This window comes from Salvelinus alpinus, chromosome 31 (genome assembly GCF_045679555.1).
Source record: "Salvelinus alpinus chromosome 31, SLU_Salpinus.1, whole genome shotgun sequence".
Lineage (NCBI taxonomy): Eukaryota > Metazoa > Chordata > Actinopteri > Salmoniformes > Salmonidae > Salvelinus > Salvelinus alpinus.
The window spans coordinates 36,285,265-36,301,598 of record NC_092116.1 but is presented as its reverse complement, the minus strand read 5'-3'; the positions used below and the strand labels follow the sequence as shown (position 1 = coordinate 36,301,598).

The 16,334-nt window shown below is 46.0% G+C and overlaps 1 protein-coding gene across 3 annotated transcripts in view; it reads right to left on the bottom strand.

Moving 5' to 3' along the window:
* Window positions 1-9,456, bottom strand: part of LOC139561403 (endothelin receptor type B-like) — a 17,212-nt gene extending 7,756 nt beyond the window's left edge. Inside the window, exons 1-6 of one of the 3 annotated variants that reach the window (XM_071378465.1) lie at window positions 9,243-9,456; window positions 8,271-9,144; window positions 6,179-7,067; window positions 2,654-2,781; window positions 615-761; window positions 410-461 (exon numbers count right to left, since the gene is read on the bottom strand). In XM_071378465.1, coding sequence (XP_071234566.1) covers window positions 410-461; window positions 615-761; window positions 2,654-2,781; window positions 6,179-6,751 — 900 coding nt within the window. In that variant the 5' untranslated portion in view covers window positions 6,752-7,067; window positions 8,271-9,144; window positions 9,243-9,456. The remainder of the gene's footprint in view (window positions 1-409; window positions 462-614; window positions 762-2,653; window positions 2,782-6,178; window positions 7,068-8,270; window positions 9,145-9,242) is intronic. The other 2 variants (XM_071378463.1, XM_071378464.1) reach the window with 2 other exon arrangements.
* Window positions 9,457-16,334: the final 6,878 nt, after the last annotated feature.

Here is a 16,334-nt window from a genome sequence, read left to right as displayed (position 1 = left end):
GTTTTGGACCAGAGACTCTATATGGGGAGTACTTTTTAAAGAGGGCAAAAACTGATCTAGAATCAGTTTCTACAAATAATTAATCGGGTTAACCCTGTTGACATCTATTGTGATGTCACGATGGGGTATTGTGATGTCACGAGGTATTGTGATGTCACGATGGAGTATTATGATGTCATGATGGGGTGTTGTGATGTCACGATGGGCTATTGTGATGTCATTATGTGGTATTGTGATGTCACGATGGGGTATTGTGTGTAGATTGATGAGGGGAAAAAATACAATTTACTCCATTTTAGAATAAGGCTGTAACGTAACAAAATGTGGAAATAATCAAGGGGTCTGAATACTTTCAGAATGCACCGTACATAAAAACACACACGTGCACGAAACCCTCCCCCCTTCTCACCGTCATGAATGGTGTCTGTGGGTTGAGCATGCAGGTCCGTATGGTCACGTTCCTGTTTAAAACAATAGGGTTACCTTAACACACACACTACCAAACTGAAACTGAACAAGGCCTTGAACCGAAACATCGACCACAATAAATGTGCAGAGGTAAAAACCGTGTGTGTGTGTGTGTGTGTGTGTGTGTGTGTGTGTGTGTGTGTTACCTGTACTCAAAGGTGACCATGTTGAATCCTATAGCCTCTGGCACAGCCATCAGAATGGATAACAGCCAAATAGAGCTGATCTCTACTGCTGTTAACAGGGGTATACCGACACCCTGGACCCTGTTCCACGACGCTACCGCACGATACCTACACACACACACACACACACACACACGCACACAAACACACACACACACACACACACACACACACACACACACACACACACACACACACACACACACACAGATTAATTCCCTTCAGCAACAGTTACACAGCGCTCATATGACTCATCTCACCTCACACTAATATATATATATACTAATATAATAACTAATCTCACCTCACACTAATATCTAATATCTAATATATATATATACTAATATAATAACTCATCTCACCACACACTAATATCTAATATATATATATACTAATATAATAACTAATCTCACCTCACACTAATATCTAATATCTAATATATATATATACTAATATAATAACTCATCTCACCTCACACTAATATCTAATATCTAATATATATATATACTAATATAATAACTCATCTCACCTCACACTAATATATATATATACTAACATAATAACTAATCTCACCTCACACTAATATCTAATATCTAATATATATATATACTAACATAATAACTCATCTCACACTAATATCTAATATCTAATATATATACTAATATAATAACTAATCTCACCTCACACTAATATATATATATACTAATATAATAACTCATCTCACCTCACACTAATATATATATATACTAACATAATAACTAATCTCACCTCACACTAATATCTAATATCTAATATATATATATACTAACATAATAACTAATCTCACCTCACACTAATATCTAATATCTAATATATATATATACTAATATAATAACTCATCTCACCACACACTAATATCTAATATATATAGATATGTTTATTTATAGTTATTTACTTATCACACTAATATCATGATGATGTCGGACTGGTGGGATGTTGACATGAATGTAGTGCAGTTCCCTGTCCTTCTAGCAGGGACCAAACAGCTCCCTATTCCCTATGTAGTGCAGTTCCCTGTCCTTCTAGCACGGACCAAACAGCTCCCTATTCCCTATGTAGTTCAGTTCCCTGTCCTTCTAGCAGGGACCAAACAGCTCCCTATTCCCTATGTAGTGCAGTTCCCTGTCCTTCTAGCACGGACCAAACAGCTCCCTATTCCCTATGTAGTGCAGTTCCCTGTCCTTCTAGCAGGGACCAAACAGCTCCCTATTCCCTATGTAGTTCAGTTCCCCGTCCTTCTAGCACGGACCAAACAGCTCCCTATTCCCTATGTAGTTCAGTTCCCTGTCCTTCTAGCACGGACCAAACAGCTCCCTATTCCCTATGTAGTGCAGTTCCCTGTCCTTCTAGCACGGACCAAACAGCTCCCTATTCCCTATGTAGTTCAGTTCCCTGTCCTTCTAACAGGGACCAAACAGCTCCCTATTCCCTATGTAGTTCAGTTCCCTGTCCTTCTAGCAGGGACCAAACAGCTCCCTATTCCCTATGTAGTTCAGTTCCCTGTCCTTCTAGCAGGGACCAAACAGCTCCCTATTCCCTATGTAGTTCAGTTCCCTGTCCTTCTAGCACGGACCAAACAGCTCCCTATTCCCTATGTAGTGCAGTTCCCTGTCCTTCTAGCAAGGACCAAACAGCTCCCTATTCCCTATGTAGTTCAGTTCCCTGTCCTTCTAGCACGGACCAAACAGCTCCCTATTCCCTATGTAGTTCAGTTCCCTGTCCTTCTAGCAAGGACCAAACAGCTCCCTATTCCCTATGTAGTTCAGTTCCCTGTCCTTCTAGCACGGACCAAACAGCTCCCTATTCCCTATGTAGTTCAGTTCCCTGTCCTTCTAGCACGGACCAAACAGCTCCCTATTCCCTATGTAGTAGGGATCTCAGTGTGGAGGTGCCCGTGGTTGTGCGCGTGTGCGTGTGCGTGTGCGTGTGCGTGTGCGTGTGTGTGTGTGTGCGCGTCTTACCTGTCCACGCTCAGGGCACACAGGTTGAGTACAGTGATGCCAACAGAAGCTTTCTGCAGGAAGGGGAACAGTTTACAGAGGAACAGACCAATGAAGCTGTCATCAAACGGCCATGAGCCAGCCAGCAGCTAAAATACAGAGGAGAGGAGGGTAGGATTAGAGGAGAGGAGAGGAGAGGAGAGGAGAGGAGGATTAGAGGAGAGGAGGATTAGAGGAGAGGAGAGGAGAGGAGAGGAGAGGAGAGGAGAGGAGAGGAGAGGAGAGGAGAGGAGAGGAGAGGAGAGGAGAGGAGAGGAGTTCTGTCCAAGGTTTTTCTCCCAGAGGAGGGAACAGTTATATCTAAACACTGGAGGCAAATATTCCCAAACCACTTAGACACCTATTCCCCGTTTAGTGCCCTAACCCTAACCACTGCTTGTAACACACTCTGGTAGTGGACTATGTAGAGAATAGTGACCTAGACAGACCTAGACAGACCTAGACAGACCTAGACAGACCTAGACAGACCTAGACAGGCCTAGACAGGCCTAGACAGACCTAGACAGACCTAGACAGACCTAGACAGACCTAGACAGATCTAGACAGACCTAGACAGGCCTAGACAGACCTAGACAGACCTAGACAGACCTAGACAGGCCTAGACAGGCCTAGACAGACCTAGACAGACCTAGACAGGCCTAGACAGATCTAGACAGACTTAGACAGGCCTAGACAGACCTAGACAGGCCTAGACAGACTTAGACAGACCTAGACAGATCTAGACAGGCCTAGACAGACCTAGACAGACCTAGACAGACCTAGACAGACCTAGACAGATCTAGACAGACCTAGACAGGCCTAGACAGACCTAGACAGACCTAGACAGACCTAGACAGACCTAGACAGGCCTAGACAGACCTAGACAGACCTACAGTTTGAAACGTCAATGTTTGAAATGAAACAAATATCCTCTGGTTTGCCACAAAACAAAACATGTTCAGTGTGTGTGTGCTGAGTGCTTGTGTGTGTGTGTGTGCTGAGTGTGTGTGTGTGTGTGTGTGTGTGCTGAGTGTGTGTGTGTGTGTGCTGAGTGCTTGTGTGTGTGTGTGTGTGTGTGTGTGTGCTGAGTGCTTGTGTGTGTACTGAGTGCTTGTGTGTGTGTGTGCTGAGTGCTTGTGAGTGTGTGTGTGCTGTGTATGCGTTCATGTGTGTGTGTGTGTGTGTGTGTGTGTGTGTGTGTGTGTGTTAGTGTGTGTGTGTGTGTGTGTGTGTGTGTGTGTGTGTGTGTGTGTGTGTGTGTGTGTGTGTGTGTGTGTGTGTGTGTGTGTGTGTGTGTGTGTGTGTGTGTGTGTGTGTGTGTGTGTGTGTGTGTGTACGTGCGGCATGTGTACGCGTGTGTGTGGTCAGTCTCACCATGTTATTTTAGGCCAGTATTATCAGAACACCACTCAGCACCAGACAGAGCTGGGAGACATGACTATGGAACTGGTCTCTAGAGACACCAGACAGAGCTGGGAGACATGACTATGGAACTGGTCTCTAGAGACACCAGACAGAGCTGGGAGACATGACTATGGAACTGGTCTCTAGAGACACCAGACAGAGCTGGGAGACATGACTATGGAACTGGTCTCTAGAGAGACACCAGACAGAGATGGGAGACATGACTATGGAACTGGTCTCTAGAGACACCAGACAGAGCTGGGAGACATGACTATGGAACTGGTCTCTAGAGACACCAGACAGAGCTGGGAGACATGACTATGGAACTGGTCTCTAGAGACACCAGACAGAGCTGGGAGACATGACTATGGAACTGGTCTCTAGAGAGACACCAGACAGAGCTGGGAGACATGACTATGGAACTGGTCTCTAGAGACACCAGACAGAGCTGGGAGACATGACTATGGAACTGGTCTCTAGAGAGACACCAGACAGAGCTGGGAGACATGACTATGGAACTGGTCTCTAGAGACACCAGACAGACCTGGGAGACATGACTATGGAACTGGTCTCTAGAGACACCAGACAGAGCTGGGAGACATGACTATGGAACTGGTCTCTAGAGAGACACCAGACAGAGATGGGAGACATGACTATGGAGCTGGTCTCTAGAGACACCAGACAGAGCTGGGAGACATGACTATGGAACTGGTCTCTAGAGACACCAGACAGAGCTGGGAGACATGACTATGGAACTGGTCTCTAGAGACACCAGACAGAGCTGGGAGACATGACTATGGAACTGGTCTCTAGAGACACCAGACAGAGCTGGGAGACATGACTATGGAACTGGTCTCTAGAGACACCAGACAGAGCTGGGAGACATGACTATGGAACTGGTCTCTAGAGACACCAGACAGAGCTGGGAGACATGACTATGGAACTGGTCTCTAGAGACACCAGACAGAGCTGGGAGACATGACTGTGGAACTGGTCTCTAGAGACACCAGACAGAGCTGGGAGACATGACTATGGAACTGGTCTCTAGAGACACCAGACAGAGCTGGGAGACATGACTATGGAACTGGTCTCTAGAGACACCAGACAGAGCTGGGAGACATGACTGTGGAACTGGTCTCTAGAGACACCAGACAGAGCTGGGAGACATGACTGTGGAACTGGTCTCTAGAGAGACACCAGACAGAGCTGGGAGACATGACTGTGGAACTGGTCTCTAGAGACACCAGACAGAGCTGGGAGACATGACTATGGAACTGGTCTCTAGAGACACCAGACAGAGCTGGGAGACATGACTGTGGAACTCTGACATAGACATCCAAAGGGCACTATTGATACAAAGTGAAGGACGGACAGACAGACAGACAGAACGACAGACAGACAGACAGACAGACAGAACGACAGACAGACAGAACGACAGAACGACAGAACGACAGAACGACAGAACGACAGACAGACAGACAGACAGACAGACAGACAGACAGACCAGACCAGACAGACAGACCAGACCAGACAGACAGGTGGAATGGGCAAGACAGAATTATTTAAGTGCCTTTGAACGGGGTATGGTAGTAAGGTCCCAGGTGCACCGGTATGTGTCAAGAACTGCAACGCTGCTGTTTTTTTTCACACTCTCAACAGTTTCCCGTGTGTATCAAGAATGGCCCACCACCCAAAGGACATCCGGCCGACTTGGCACGAACGTGGGGAAGCGTTGCACCCACCTGGGGTCCAAGGTCCCCTGATTAGAGGAGAACAATGAAAACAAGCGGTGGTACCGGCTTCGGGTTCCAGAGTTCATTCTGTGAGATATTGCTGAGCCAGTTTGAGCCAGTTTCTCACAGCAGTGAAAATAGCAGCAACAGGAAACGCTGAGTATAATTCATGGACATGTTTGCCGGGGTTGATACATATTTCGTGAGGACAAATCAAGTCAGGCATGTCAAAGTGGAAATTACAGACTTTACAAGCCTTTTTTTGGGGGGGTAAAAAACCTTGAATACACTAAAAAGTTTGCATTTCTTGCTGTGCAGGAAAAAATCAAGATCATCAAATTAAGATACGGCATCTGTCATTTTTGTTTACCTTATAAACGTTGATGGGTATATCTATCGTGATATAGATCAGGTCCCCCAGAGCCAGGCTGGCGATCAGGGCGTTGGGTCCGTTTCTCATCGTCTTATTCAGGTAGATAATCCTCAGTAGAGTGGCGTTTCCCACCATGCCTACCATGAATATCACACAGCTAATCACTGTGTTTATGTATTTAAAAGCTGTCTTTATGAAGGTCACCTGGTGGCAGACAGGAGGTACTACAGGCTGGACACGTATTCCCCAGGACGACGTGTTGGAGGACGAGTGATGGCGTCCGTGTTTGAGATGTTGGTGTCCACGGTCAGAGTCGGGAGAGGGTGTGGATGAGATGTGGACACGGAGGTCCAGGGATGTGGTGTCTTGTATCAGTCCCAGGGATGAGGAGGGGTCTTGGGGGTCCAGTAGCAGACCCAGGGGGGTGTCTGTACTGTGGAAGGCTGGATAGAGGTCTGAGACAGGGAGACTTCCTGTCACGCTGCCGTGGCTCTGACACTGTCCCACTGTGGAGGTGTGGAACAGCAGCAGTACGAACAACACGGACGAAACAGGAACAGTAGAACCCATTCTGACTCTAGAACCTGTTCTAGAACATATTCAACAGTTCAGGGTAGAGATGGAGGATTCCAGGCAGGATAGTTCTAGGTTCCACAGTGATACAGGATTCCACTAGGAAGGTTCCACAGTGATACAGGATTCCACTAGGAAGGTTCCACAGTGATTCAGGATTCCACTAGGAAGGTTCCACAGTGATACAGGATTCCACTAGGAAGGTTCCACAGTGATACAGGATTCCACTAGGAAGGTTCCACAGTGATTCAGGATTCCACTAAGAAGGTTCCACAGTGATTCAGGATTCCACTAGGGAGGTTCCACAGGTCCTCTGGGGAAAAGGGGAAAATGGAGAGGAAAGATTACTAATATGACAAAGGACAGGATTTGTGGAGGGGCACAAATCTTTATTTCTGAACTTGGTTTTCTTGTACTTTATATTTCTGTAAACGAACTGTCCAACCCCCTACTGTCCTAACAGATCATTAAGATTCATCTGTAGTAGACTGCCTCGAACACTGGTATCCTGTTTCAATTACTGACACATAAACAATCAAATAACTCCCTCCTGTCTCTCTCTCCTTTCTCTCTCTCCCTCCTGTCTCTCTCTCCTGCCTCTCTCCCTCCTGTCTCTCTCTCTCATAACTCTCCCCCTCCTGTCTCTCTCTCTCCTTTCTCTCTCTCCCTCCTGTCTCTCTCTCCTGTCTCTCTCCCTCCTGTCTCTCTCTCTCCTTTCTCTCTCTGCCTCCTGTCTCTCTCTCCTTTCTCTCTCTCCCTCCTCTCTCTCTCTCTCCTGTCTCTCTCTCCCTCCTGTCTCTCTCCCTCATGTCTCTCTCTCTCCCTCCTGTCTCTCTCTCTCCTTTCTCTCTCTCCCTCCTGTCTCTCTCTCTCCTGCCTCTCTCCCTCCTGTCTCTCTCTCTCTCCTTTCTCTCTCTCCCTCCTGTCTCTCTCTCCTTTCTCTCTCTCCCTCCTGTCTCTCTCTCTCCTTTCTCTCTCTCCCTCCTGTCTCTCTCTCTCTCCTGCCTCTCTCCCTCCTGTCTCTCTCTCTCCTCTCTCTCTCTCCTGTCTCTCTCTCTCCTCTCTCTCTCCTGTCTCTCTCTCCCTCCTGTCTCTCTCCCTCCTGTCTCTCTATCTCCTGCCTCTCTCTCCCTCCTGTCTCTCTCCCTCCTGTCTCTCTCTCTCCTGCCTCTCTCCCTCCTGTCTCTCTCTCTCCTTTCCCTCTATCCTTTCTCTCTCTCCCTCCTGCCTCTCTCTCCCTCCTGTCTCTCTCCCTCCTGTCTCTCTCCCTCCTGTCTCTCTCCCCCTGACTCTCTCTCTCCTGTCTCTCTCTCTCCTGTCTCTCTCTCTCTCCTGTCTCTCTATCTATTCCCTGTCTCTCTCTCTCTCCCTCGGTCCCTGACCTGCAGTCTCTCTCCAGTACTGTGTTTCCTACTGTATAATTATGTACCATATGGTGACATTAATAAATATAGCAGCACATCTTACAACCTCCTATAACCTACGTATGTATATTAATGTAGCTCTTATGACCTACCTACATATATTACAGTTTGTACTGTGGTCATACAGTATGCAATGCCATAACGCAGGGGTGTCAAAATCAATTCCTGTCTCTCTGCTGATCCCGGACGAGGGCTGTCTCTCTGCTGGTCCTGGACGAGGGCTGTCTCTCTGCTGATCCCGGACGAGGGCTGTCTCTCTGCTGGTCCCGGACGAGGGCTGTCTCTCTGCTGATCCCGGACGAGGGCTGTCTCTCTGCTGATCCCGGACGAGGGCTGTCTCTCTGCTGATCCTGGACGAGGGCTGTCTCTCTGCTGATCCTGGACGAGGGCTGTCTCTCTGCTGATCCTGGACGAGGGCTGTCTCTCTGCTGATCCTGGACGAGGGCTGTCTCTCTGCTGATCCTGGACGAGGGCTGTCTTTCTACTGGTCCTGGACGAGGGCTGTCTCTCTGCTGTTCCTGGACGAGGGCTGTCTCTCTGCTGGTCCCGGACGAGGGCTGTCTCTCTGCTGGTCCCGGACGAGGGCTGTCTCTCTGCTGGTCCCGGACGAGGGCTGTCTCTCTGCTGGTCCTGGACGAGGGCTGTCTCTCTGCTGGTCCCGGACGAGGGCTGTCTCTCTGCTAATCCCGGACGAGGGCTGTCTCTCTACTGGTCCCGGACGAGGGCTGTCTCTCTGCTGATCCTGGACGAGGGCTGTCTCTCTACTGGTCCTGGACGAGGGCTGTCTCTCTGCTGTTCCTGGACGAGGGCTGTCTCTCTGCTGGTCCCGGACGAGGGCTGTCTCTCTGCTGGTCCCGGACGAGGGCTGTCTCTCTGCTGGTCCTGGACGAGGGCTGTCTCTCTGCTGGTCCCGGACGAGGGCTGTCTCTCTGCTGGTCCTGGACGAGGGCTGTCTCTCTGCTGATCCTGGAGGGTTTGACACCGATATCATAACAACTACTTACATGACAGATGTATGACTAGTTCGTTGGTGAATAACTTCATACATTTAGACAGTCACTCACCTTGTTTCGGTGTCTGGTCTCTCAAACTCAGTTAGAGCAGTCCTTTAAAGATGTCCCTTATGTCTCCATGTTATAATCTGTTTGAAGAGCGAACACTAGGCTTTATCTGGATTTGTAGAGAAGAAGAGTTGTGTTCTGGTGTAGAGTTCCTCTCAGCTATGTGGTACTGTCTGAGCTTTCTCCTCTTGTTGAATCTCTTTCTCCTCCTCTTCTCTCTCTCCCTCCCTCTCTCACAGTCACGATAACACAAAATCCACCAAAGCCCCTCCTCCCAAACGTTGATCGGTCTGCCCTTTCCCCCCTCCTCTCTCTCCCCCTCCTCTCTCTCCCCCTCCTCCCTCTCCACCTCCTCTCCCCACTCACATGATGCCAAAAGTAAACAACCCACCCCCCCCCTTTCCTCCTCCCCCAGATCCCTTCTTCCTACCTCAGCACACCAAGATAAAAAGAACATTCAAAATGAAACTAGTTAACTTTATTTTACTGGTAGCAGCGTACAAATGACACTTCTGAGAGGTTTGACTACACGGTGAGGACTCGTTTCCTGGTGATTCAGTGGCTGACTCTCTATATCAACCCCCCCCCCCCCCCCCCCCCCCCCCTATATCAGCCCCCCCCCCCCCCCGGTGGCCGTGTTGTTTTTTTGCCCCTTGACAATACACAGCTGATTTAAATAACCAACCAATCATCATTAAGCGTTGATTATTTGAATCAGCTGTGTAGTGCTAAGGAGGGGAGGGTAAAAACAAAACGTGCACCCATGGGTGGTTGAGGGGGGGGGGACCGGGACCCTGCCCTATATAGTGCACTACTGTTGACAAAGGGGCCATAGGGCACTATATGAAGGGTGTCGTTTGGCACACAGTATAAAGTATATATGTGGTGGCACCAGGCTTCATATGGATTATATATAATATGTGATGTAACACAGCCGGTCTGTCTGCCTCTTGTCCACCTGCCCGTCCGGTTGTCTCAGTACAAGGTATTCTGTTGAGAAGTTTCAGGAATCCCTCATAGGCATTTCCCTCTGCAGTTCTAACAACACAGGGCACACACACACACACACACACACACACACACACACACACACACACACACACACACACACACAGTGCAGACATTACTGTAGATATAGCAGACAGAGGAATGGACATTACTGTAGTTATAGCAGACAGAGGAATGGACATTACTGTAGTTATAGCAGACAGAGGAATGGACATTACTGTAGTTATAGCAGACAGAGGAAAGGACATTACTGTAGTTATAGCAGACAGAGAGAGGAATGGACATTACTGTAGTTATAGCAGACAGAGGAATGGACATTACTGTAGTTATAGCAGACAGAGGAATGGACATTACTGTAGTTATAGCAGACAGAGGAATGGACATTACTGTAGTACCCTATTCCCTATGGTAGTGGTCAAATGTAGTACCCTATTCCCTATGGTAGTGGTCAAATGTAGTGCACTACATAGGGATTAGAATGCCATTTGGCATGCCTTCAGTGACATTCCTGCCTGACTCAGATTACATTTGTTTTTTGTTTAATCGACATATTCTTCTCTCATTCTTTCATCACTATTTGTCTCTCTCTCTCTCTCTGTCATGTCTTTCTCCCTCATTACCCCTTCGTTTCTCTCTTCTCCCCCTCCCTCTCTGTTTGTGTTAGTCCAGATCAGGTCGTCACGCCAACACGTCTAACGTCTGTTCCGTCTCCTAGGTAACCCTGATTGTGACCTAATTGCTCTGTCATGTCTTTCTGTATCTCTGACTCATACCCAACCACCACAGTATGGTACATCATGCCAGGGACACTAAATCAAGTGCACCTAGTATTTTAAAGGAAACTAGTTTAAATTTGTACCGTTGTCTCGACTTCATCAAGAGAGTTTCTGTAAAGCAGTACAGTGAGGAGTTAAACATGTGTACTCTACCACACACACTCCTCAGAGTTTATAAGGCTAGGTTTTCCACAGCAGCAGATATGGCCTGTGTGAGAGAGAGAGAGAGAGAGAGAGAGGCCTAATAACTCTTCCTCTCTCCCTCCTCTTCATCTCTCCCTCCTCTTCCTCTCTCCCTCCCTCTTCCTCTCTCCCTCCCTCTTTCTCTCCTTCCTTCCCCAAGAAATCACAAAAGTCCTGCTTTTCCCCGGAAATCCCGGTTTATTCTGAGGAAAAGCTAGAATAACAGAGGAAAAGAGACATTCTGGTCTGTTGTGTCCTGAGGGAGGAGAGGAGGAGGATGGTGGGAAAGGAGAGGAGAGGAGGAGAGGAGGATGGTGGGAAAGGAGAGGAGAGGAGGAGAGGAGGATGGTGGGAAAGGAGAGGAGAGGAGGAGAGGAGGATGGTGGGAAAGGAGAGGAGAGGAGGAGGATGGTGGGGACATCAAACATCTATAACTGTGGAGAACATCATTCCATCAAACATCTATAACTGTGGAGAACATCATTCCATCAAACATCTATAACTGTGGAGAACATCATTCCATCAAACATCTATAACTGTGTGTTATGTTTCTTATCTGTTTATATCACTGTAGACTTCAAAGGAAGACCACACACACACACACACACACACACACACACACACACACACACACACACACACGGTTCAGTGTTATCTGGTAATTATATATAATTATGAATTGTTATTATTATAAGATAATGAGTTAAACCAAACCTGTCTGTTCTTTAAATTCTGACTAAATGAGTTTAAATGAGTTTGTTCTCTCAGATCAGTTACTGACGGGGACATGAACCAGTTTGAACCTGTCACTCAGGACAGATTCTCTTCAACTTCTACTTGTTTACACGTGTTCCATAGAGTCACATGATGCCAGAGGCCAAGCCTAAGGCAACACTTAAGGTTACTATACAAGCTTTCAATCCGTTTATCTACGTGTGTGCATGCGTGTAGGTGGAGGGGGATTTCCCGGAGCAGTGGACTCCTTTTGGAAACATGATATCCTTACCGGTCCCACTCCTTACCGGTCCCACTCCCGGTCCCACTCCCGGTCCCACTACCGGTCCCACTCCCGGTCCCACCGGTCCCACTCCCGGTCCCACTACCGGTCCCACTACCGGTCCCACTACCGGTCCCACTCCCGGTCCCACTACCGGTCCCACTACCGGTCCCACTCCCGGTCCCACTACCGGTCCCACTACCGGTCCCACTACCGGTCCCACTCCCGGTCCCACTCCCGGTCCCACTACCGGTCCCACTCCCGGTCCCACTACCGGTCCCACTACCGGTCCCACTCCCGGTCCCACTACCGGTCCCACTACCGGTCCCACTACCGGTCCCACTACCGGTCCCACTACCGGTCCCACTACCGGTCCCACTCCCGGTCCCACTACCGGTCCCACTACCGGTCCCACTCCCGGTCCCACTACCGGTCCCACTACCGGTCCCACTCCCGGTCCCACTCCCGGTCCCACTACCGGTCCCACTACCGGTCCCACTCCCGGTCCCACTCCCATTCACAAGAGGACGATTGCAACGTTTTTTTTTTTTTGTGAATTGGTGAAAGCAAAGAAGAGTCACCTTCCTTGTTAGTAGTAGCTAGTTGGCAGCCTGGCTTTAGCATGGATAAACACCTAGTAAGGTATAGCTAGCCTTTTTACCTTCCCACATCTCCATGTGAAATAATCAGATAAAAAAAAAAAAAATGCCCTGGCAAATATTATTCTACTTGTCGGTGTAACCTTAAATGTTATTCTACTTGTCAGTGTAACCTTAAATATTATTCTACTTGTCGGTGTAACCTTAAATATTATTCTACTTGTCGGTGTAACCTTAAATATTATTCTACTTGTCGGTGTAACCTTAAATATTATTCTACTTGTCGGTGTAACCTTAAATATTATTCTACTTGTCGGTGTAACCTTAAATAATATTCTACTTGTCGGTGTAACCTTAAATATTATTCTACTTGTCGGTGTAACCTTAAATATTATTCTACTTGTCGGTGTAACCTTAAATATTATTCTACTTGTCGGTGTAACCTTAAATATTATACTACTTGTCGGTGTAACCTTGAATACTATACTACTTGCCGGTGTAACCTTAAATATTATTCTACTTGTCGGTGTAACCTTAAATATTATTCTACTTGTCGGTGTAACCTTAAATATTATTCTACTTGTCGGTGTAACCTTAAATATTATTCTACTTGTTGGTGTAACCTTAAATATTATTCTACTTGTCGGTGTAACCTTAAATATTATTCTACTTGTCGGTGTAACCTTAAATATTATTCTACTTGTCGGTGTAACCTTAAATATTATTCTACTTGTCGGTGTAACCTTAAATATTATTCTACTTGTCGGTGTAACCTTAAATATTATTCTACTTGTCGGTGTAACCTTAAATATTATTCTACTTGTCGGTGTAACCTTAAATATTATTCTACTTGTCGGTGTAACCTTAAATATTATTCTACTTGTCGGTGTAACCTTAAATATTATTCTACTTGTCGGTGTAACCTTAAATATTATTCTACTTGCCGGTGTAACCTTAAATATTATTCTACTTGCCGGTGTAACCTTAAATGTTATTCTACTTGTCGGTGTAACCTTAAATATTAATCTACTTGTCGGTGTAACCTTAAATATTATTCTACTTGTCGGTGTAACCTTAAATGTTATGCTACTTGTCGGTGTAACCTTAAATATTATTCTACTTGTCGGTGTAAGCTTAAATAGTATTCTACTTGTCGGCGTAACCTTAAATATTATTCTACTTGTCGGCGTAACCTTAAATATTATTCTACTTGTCGGCGTAACCTTAAATATTATTCTACTTGTCGGCGTAACCTTAAATAGTATTCTACTTGCCGGCGTAACCTTAAATATTATTCTACTTGTCGGTGTAACCTTAAATATTATTCTACTTGTCGGTGTAACCTTAAATATTATTCTACTTGTCGGTGTAACCTTAAATATTATTCTACTTGTCGGTGTAACCTTAAATATTATTCTACTTGTCGGTGTAACCTTAAATATTATTCTACTTGTCGGTGTAACCTTAAATATTATTCTACTTGTCGGTGTAACCTTAAATATTATTCTACTTGTCGGTGTAACCTTAAATAATATTCTACTTGTCGGTGTAACCTTAAATATTATTCTACTTGTCGGTGTAACCTTAAATATTATTCTACTTGTCGGTGTAACCTTAAATATTATTCTACTTGTCGGTGTAACCTTAAATATTATTCTACTTGTCGGTGTAACCTTAAATAGTATTCTACTTGTCGGTGTAACCTTAAATATTATTCTACTTGCCGGTGTAACCTTAAATGTTATTCTACTTGTCGGTGTAACCTTAAATGTTATTCTACTTGTCGGTGTAACCTTAAATTGTAACGGCTGATTTCCTCCTCTTCGTCTGAAGAGGAGGTGTAGCAGGGATCGGACCAAGACGCAGAGTGGTAAGTGTCCATGTTTTAATATAATCCACTGAACACGACAAAATATACAAAATAACAAAGTAACCTAACCGAAACAGTCCCGTGTGGCACGAACACAGACACAGGAAACAAACACCCACAAACCAACAGTGAAAACAGGCAACCTAAATATGGTTCCCAATCAGAGACAATGCAAAACACCTGTCTCTGATTGAGAACCATATCGGGCCAATTGACAAACCTAAACATAGGAATACATAACATAGACTGCCCACCCCAACTCACGCCCTGACCATACTAACTAAAGACAAAACAAAGGAAAATAAAGGTCAGAACGTGACATAAATATTATTCCGGTTTGATATGCTGCTTGTGTCTTCATTCCCATATCAGCTAAAACAAACAAAACACCATGTTTTGGTCATGGGGGGAAAAAATCACATGGCTAGCTAGCTGGCTACTGCATGTTCTACCATTTCACAATAGCCTGGAATCACAAGTTGTTACTTATCAACAAAATACCTTTTTTGGGTGGGCAGATTCTTGTTGTTTGGTTTACTGTTTGAACAGTGATTATATTTGGTTCTCAATGCAAAATAGGCTACTTTTGATGATTTGAATCCCAGCAGAGCTGACAAGGTAAAAAATCTGTACAAACCCACTGTTCCCCGGGTAGGCCGTCAAGGTAAATAAGAAGTTGTATCTTAACTGACTTGCCTAGTTAAATAAATAAAAATGTAAAAGTCTAGGGATCAGATTAAGGACCCAAGAGACAACACTGCCCCCGCGGCTACGGAAGGAATGATACGGCACTTCTCAATTTTCACGTAGTACAAAAGTAGTCAAATGCCAAAGTGTATTAACGACATTGCAACACAGCACACCTATCTTTACAGTATAGTCAACCTTTCACCTTTAACCCCTGAGCTTCCAGTGCTTATCAACCATTGGCTGTTGACCCTCTGGGGGTCAACCTGACATTTTAGTCATTTAGCAGACACTCTGGCAAACTTACAGGAACAATTAGGGCGAAGTGCCTTGCTCAAGGGCACATTGACAGATTTTGTACCTAGTCAAGTCAGGGATTCGAACCAGAAATATTTTGGTTACTGGTCCAACGCTATTAACCGCTAGGCTACCTGCCGCCCCTGTTCTGCTCTGTCCTGCTCTGTTCTGCTCTGTCCTGCTCTGCTCTGTTCTGCTCTGTTCTGCTCTGTTCTGTTCTGTTCTGCTCTGCTCTGTTCTGTTCTGCTCTGTTCTGCTCTGTTCTGCTCAGTTCTGTTCTGCTCTGTTCTGTTCTGCTCTGTTCTGTTCTGCTCTGTTCTGCTCTGTTCTGTTCTGCTCTGTTCTGCTCTGTTCTGTTCTGTTCTGTTCTGCTCTGTTCTGTTCTGTTCTGTTCTGCTCTGTTCTGTTCTGCTCTGTTCTGCTCTGTTCTGCTCTGTTCGGTTCTGTTCTGCTCTGCTCTGTTCTGCTCTGTTCTGCTCTGTTCTGTTCTGCTCTGTTCTGTTCTGCTCTGTTCTGTTCTGCTCTGCTCTGCTCTGCTCTGTTCTGTTCTGCTCTGTTCGGTTCTGTTCTATACTCTTCTGAAGACATGGTACCGATGAGGAAAATGTCTTAAATCAAATTAGCATTTTATATCAACCACACAACTTCCTTTTTGATATAACTCTTATTGGCTTCCTT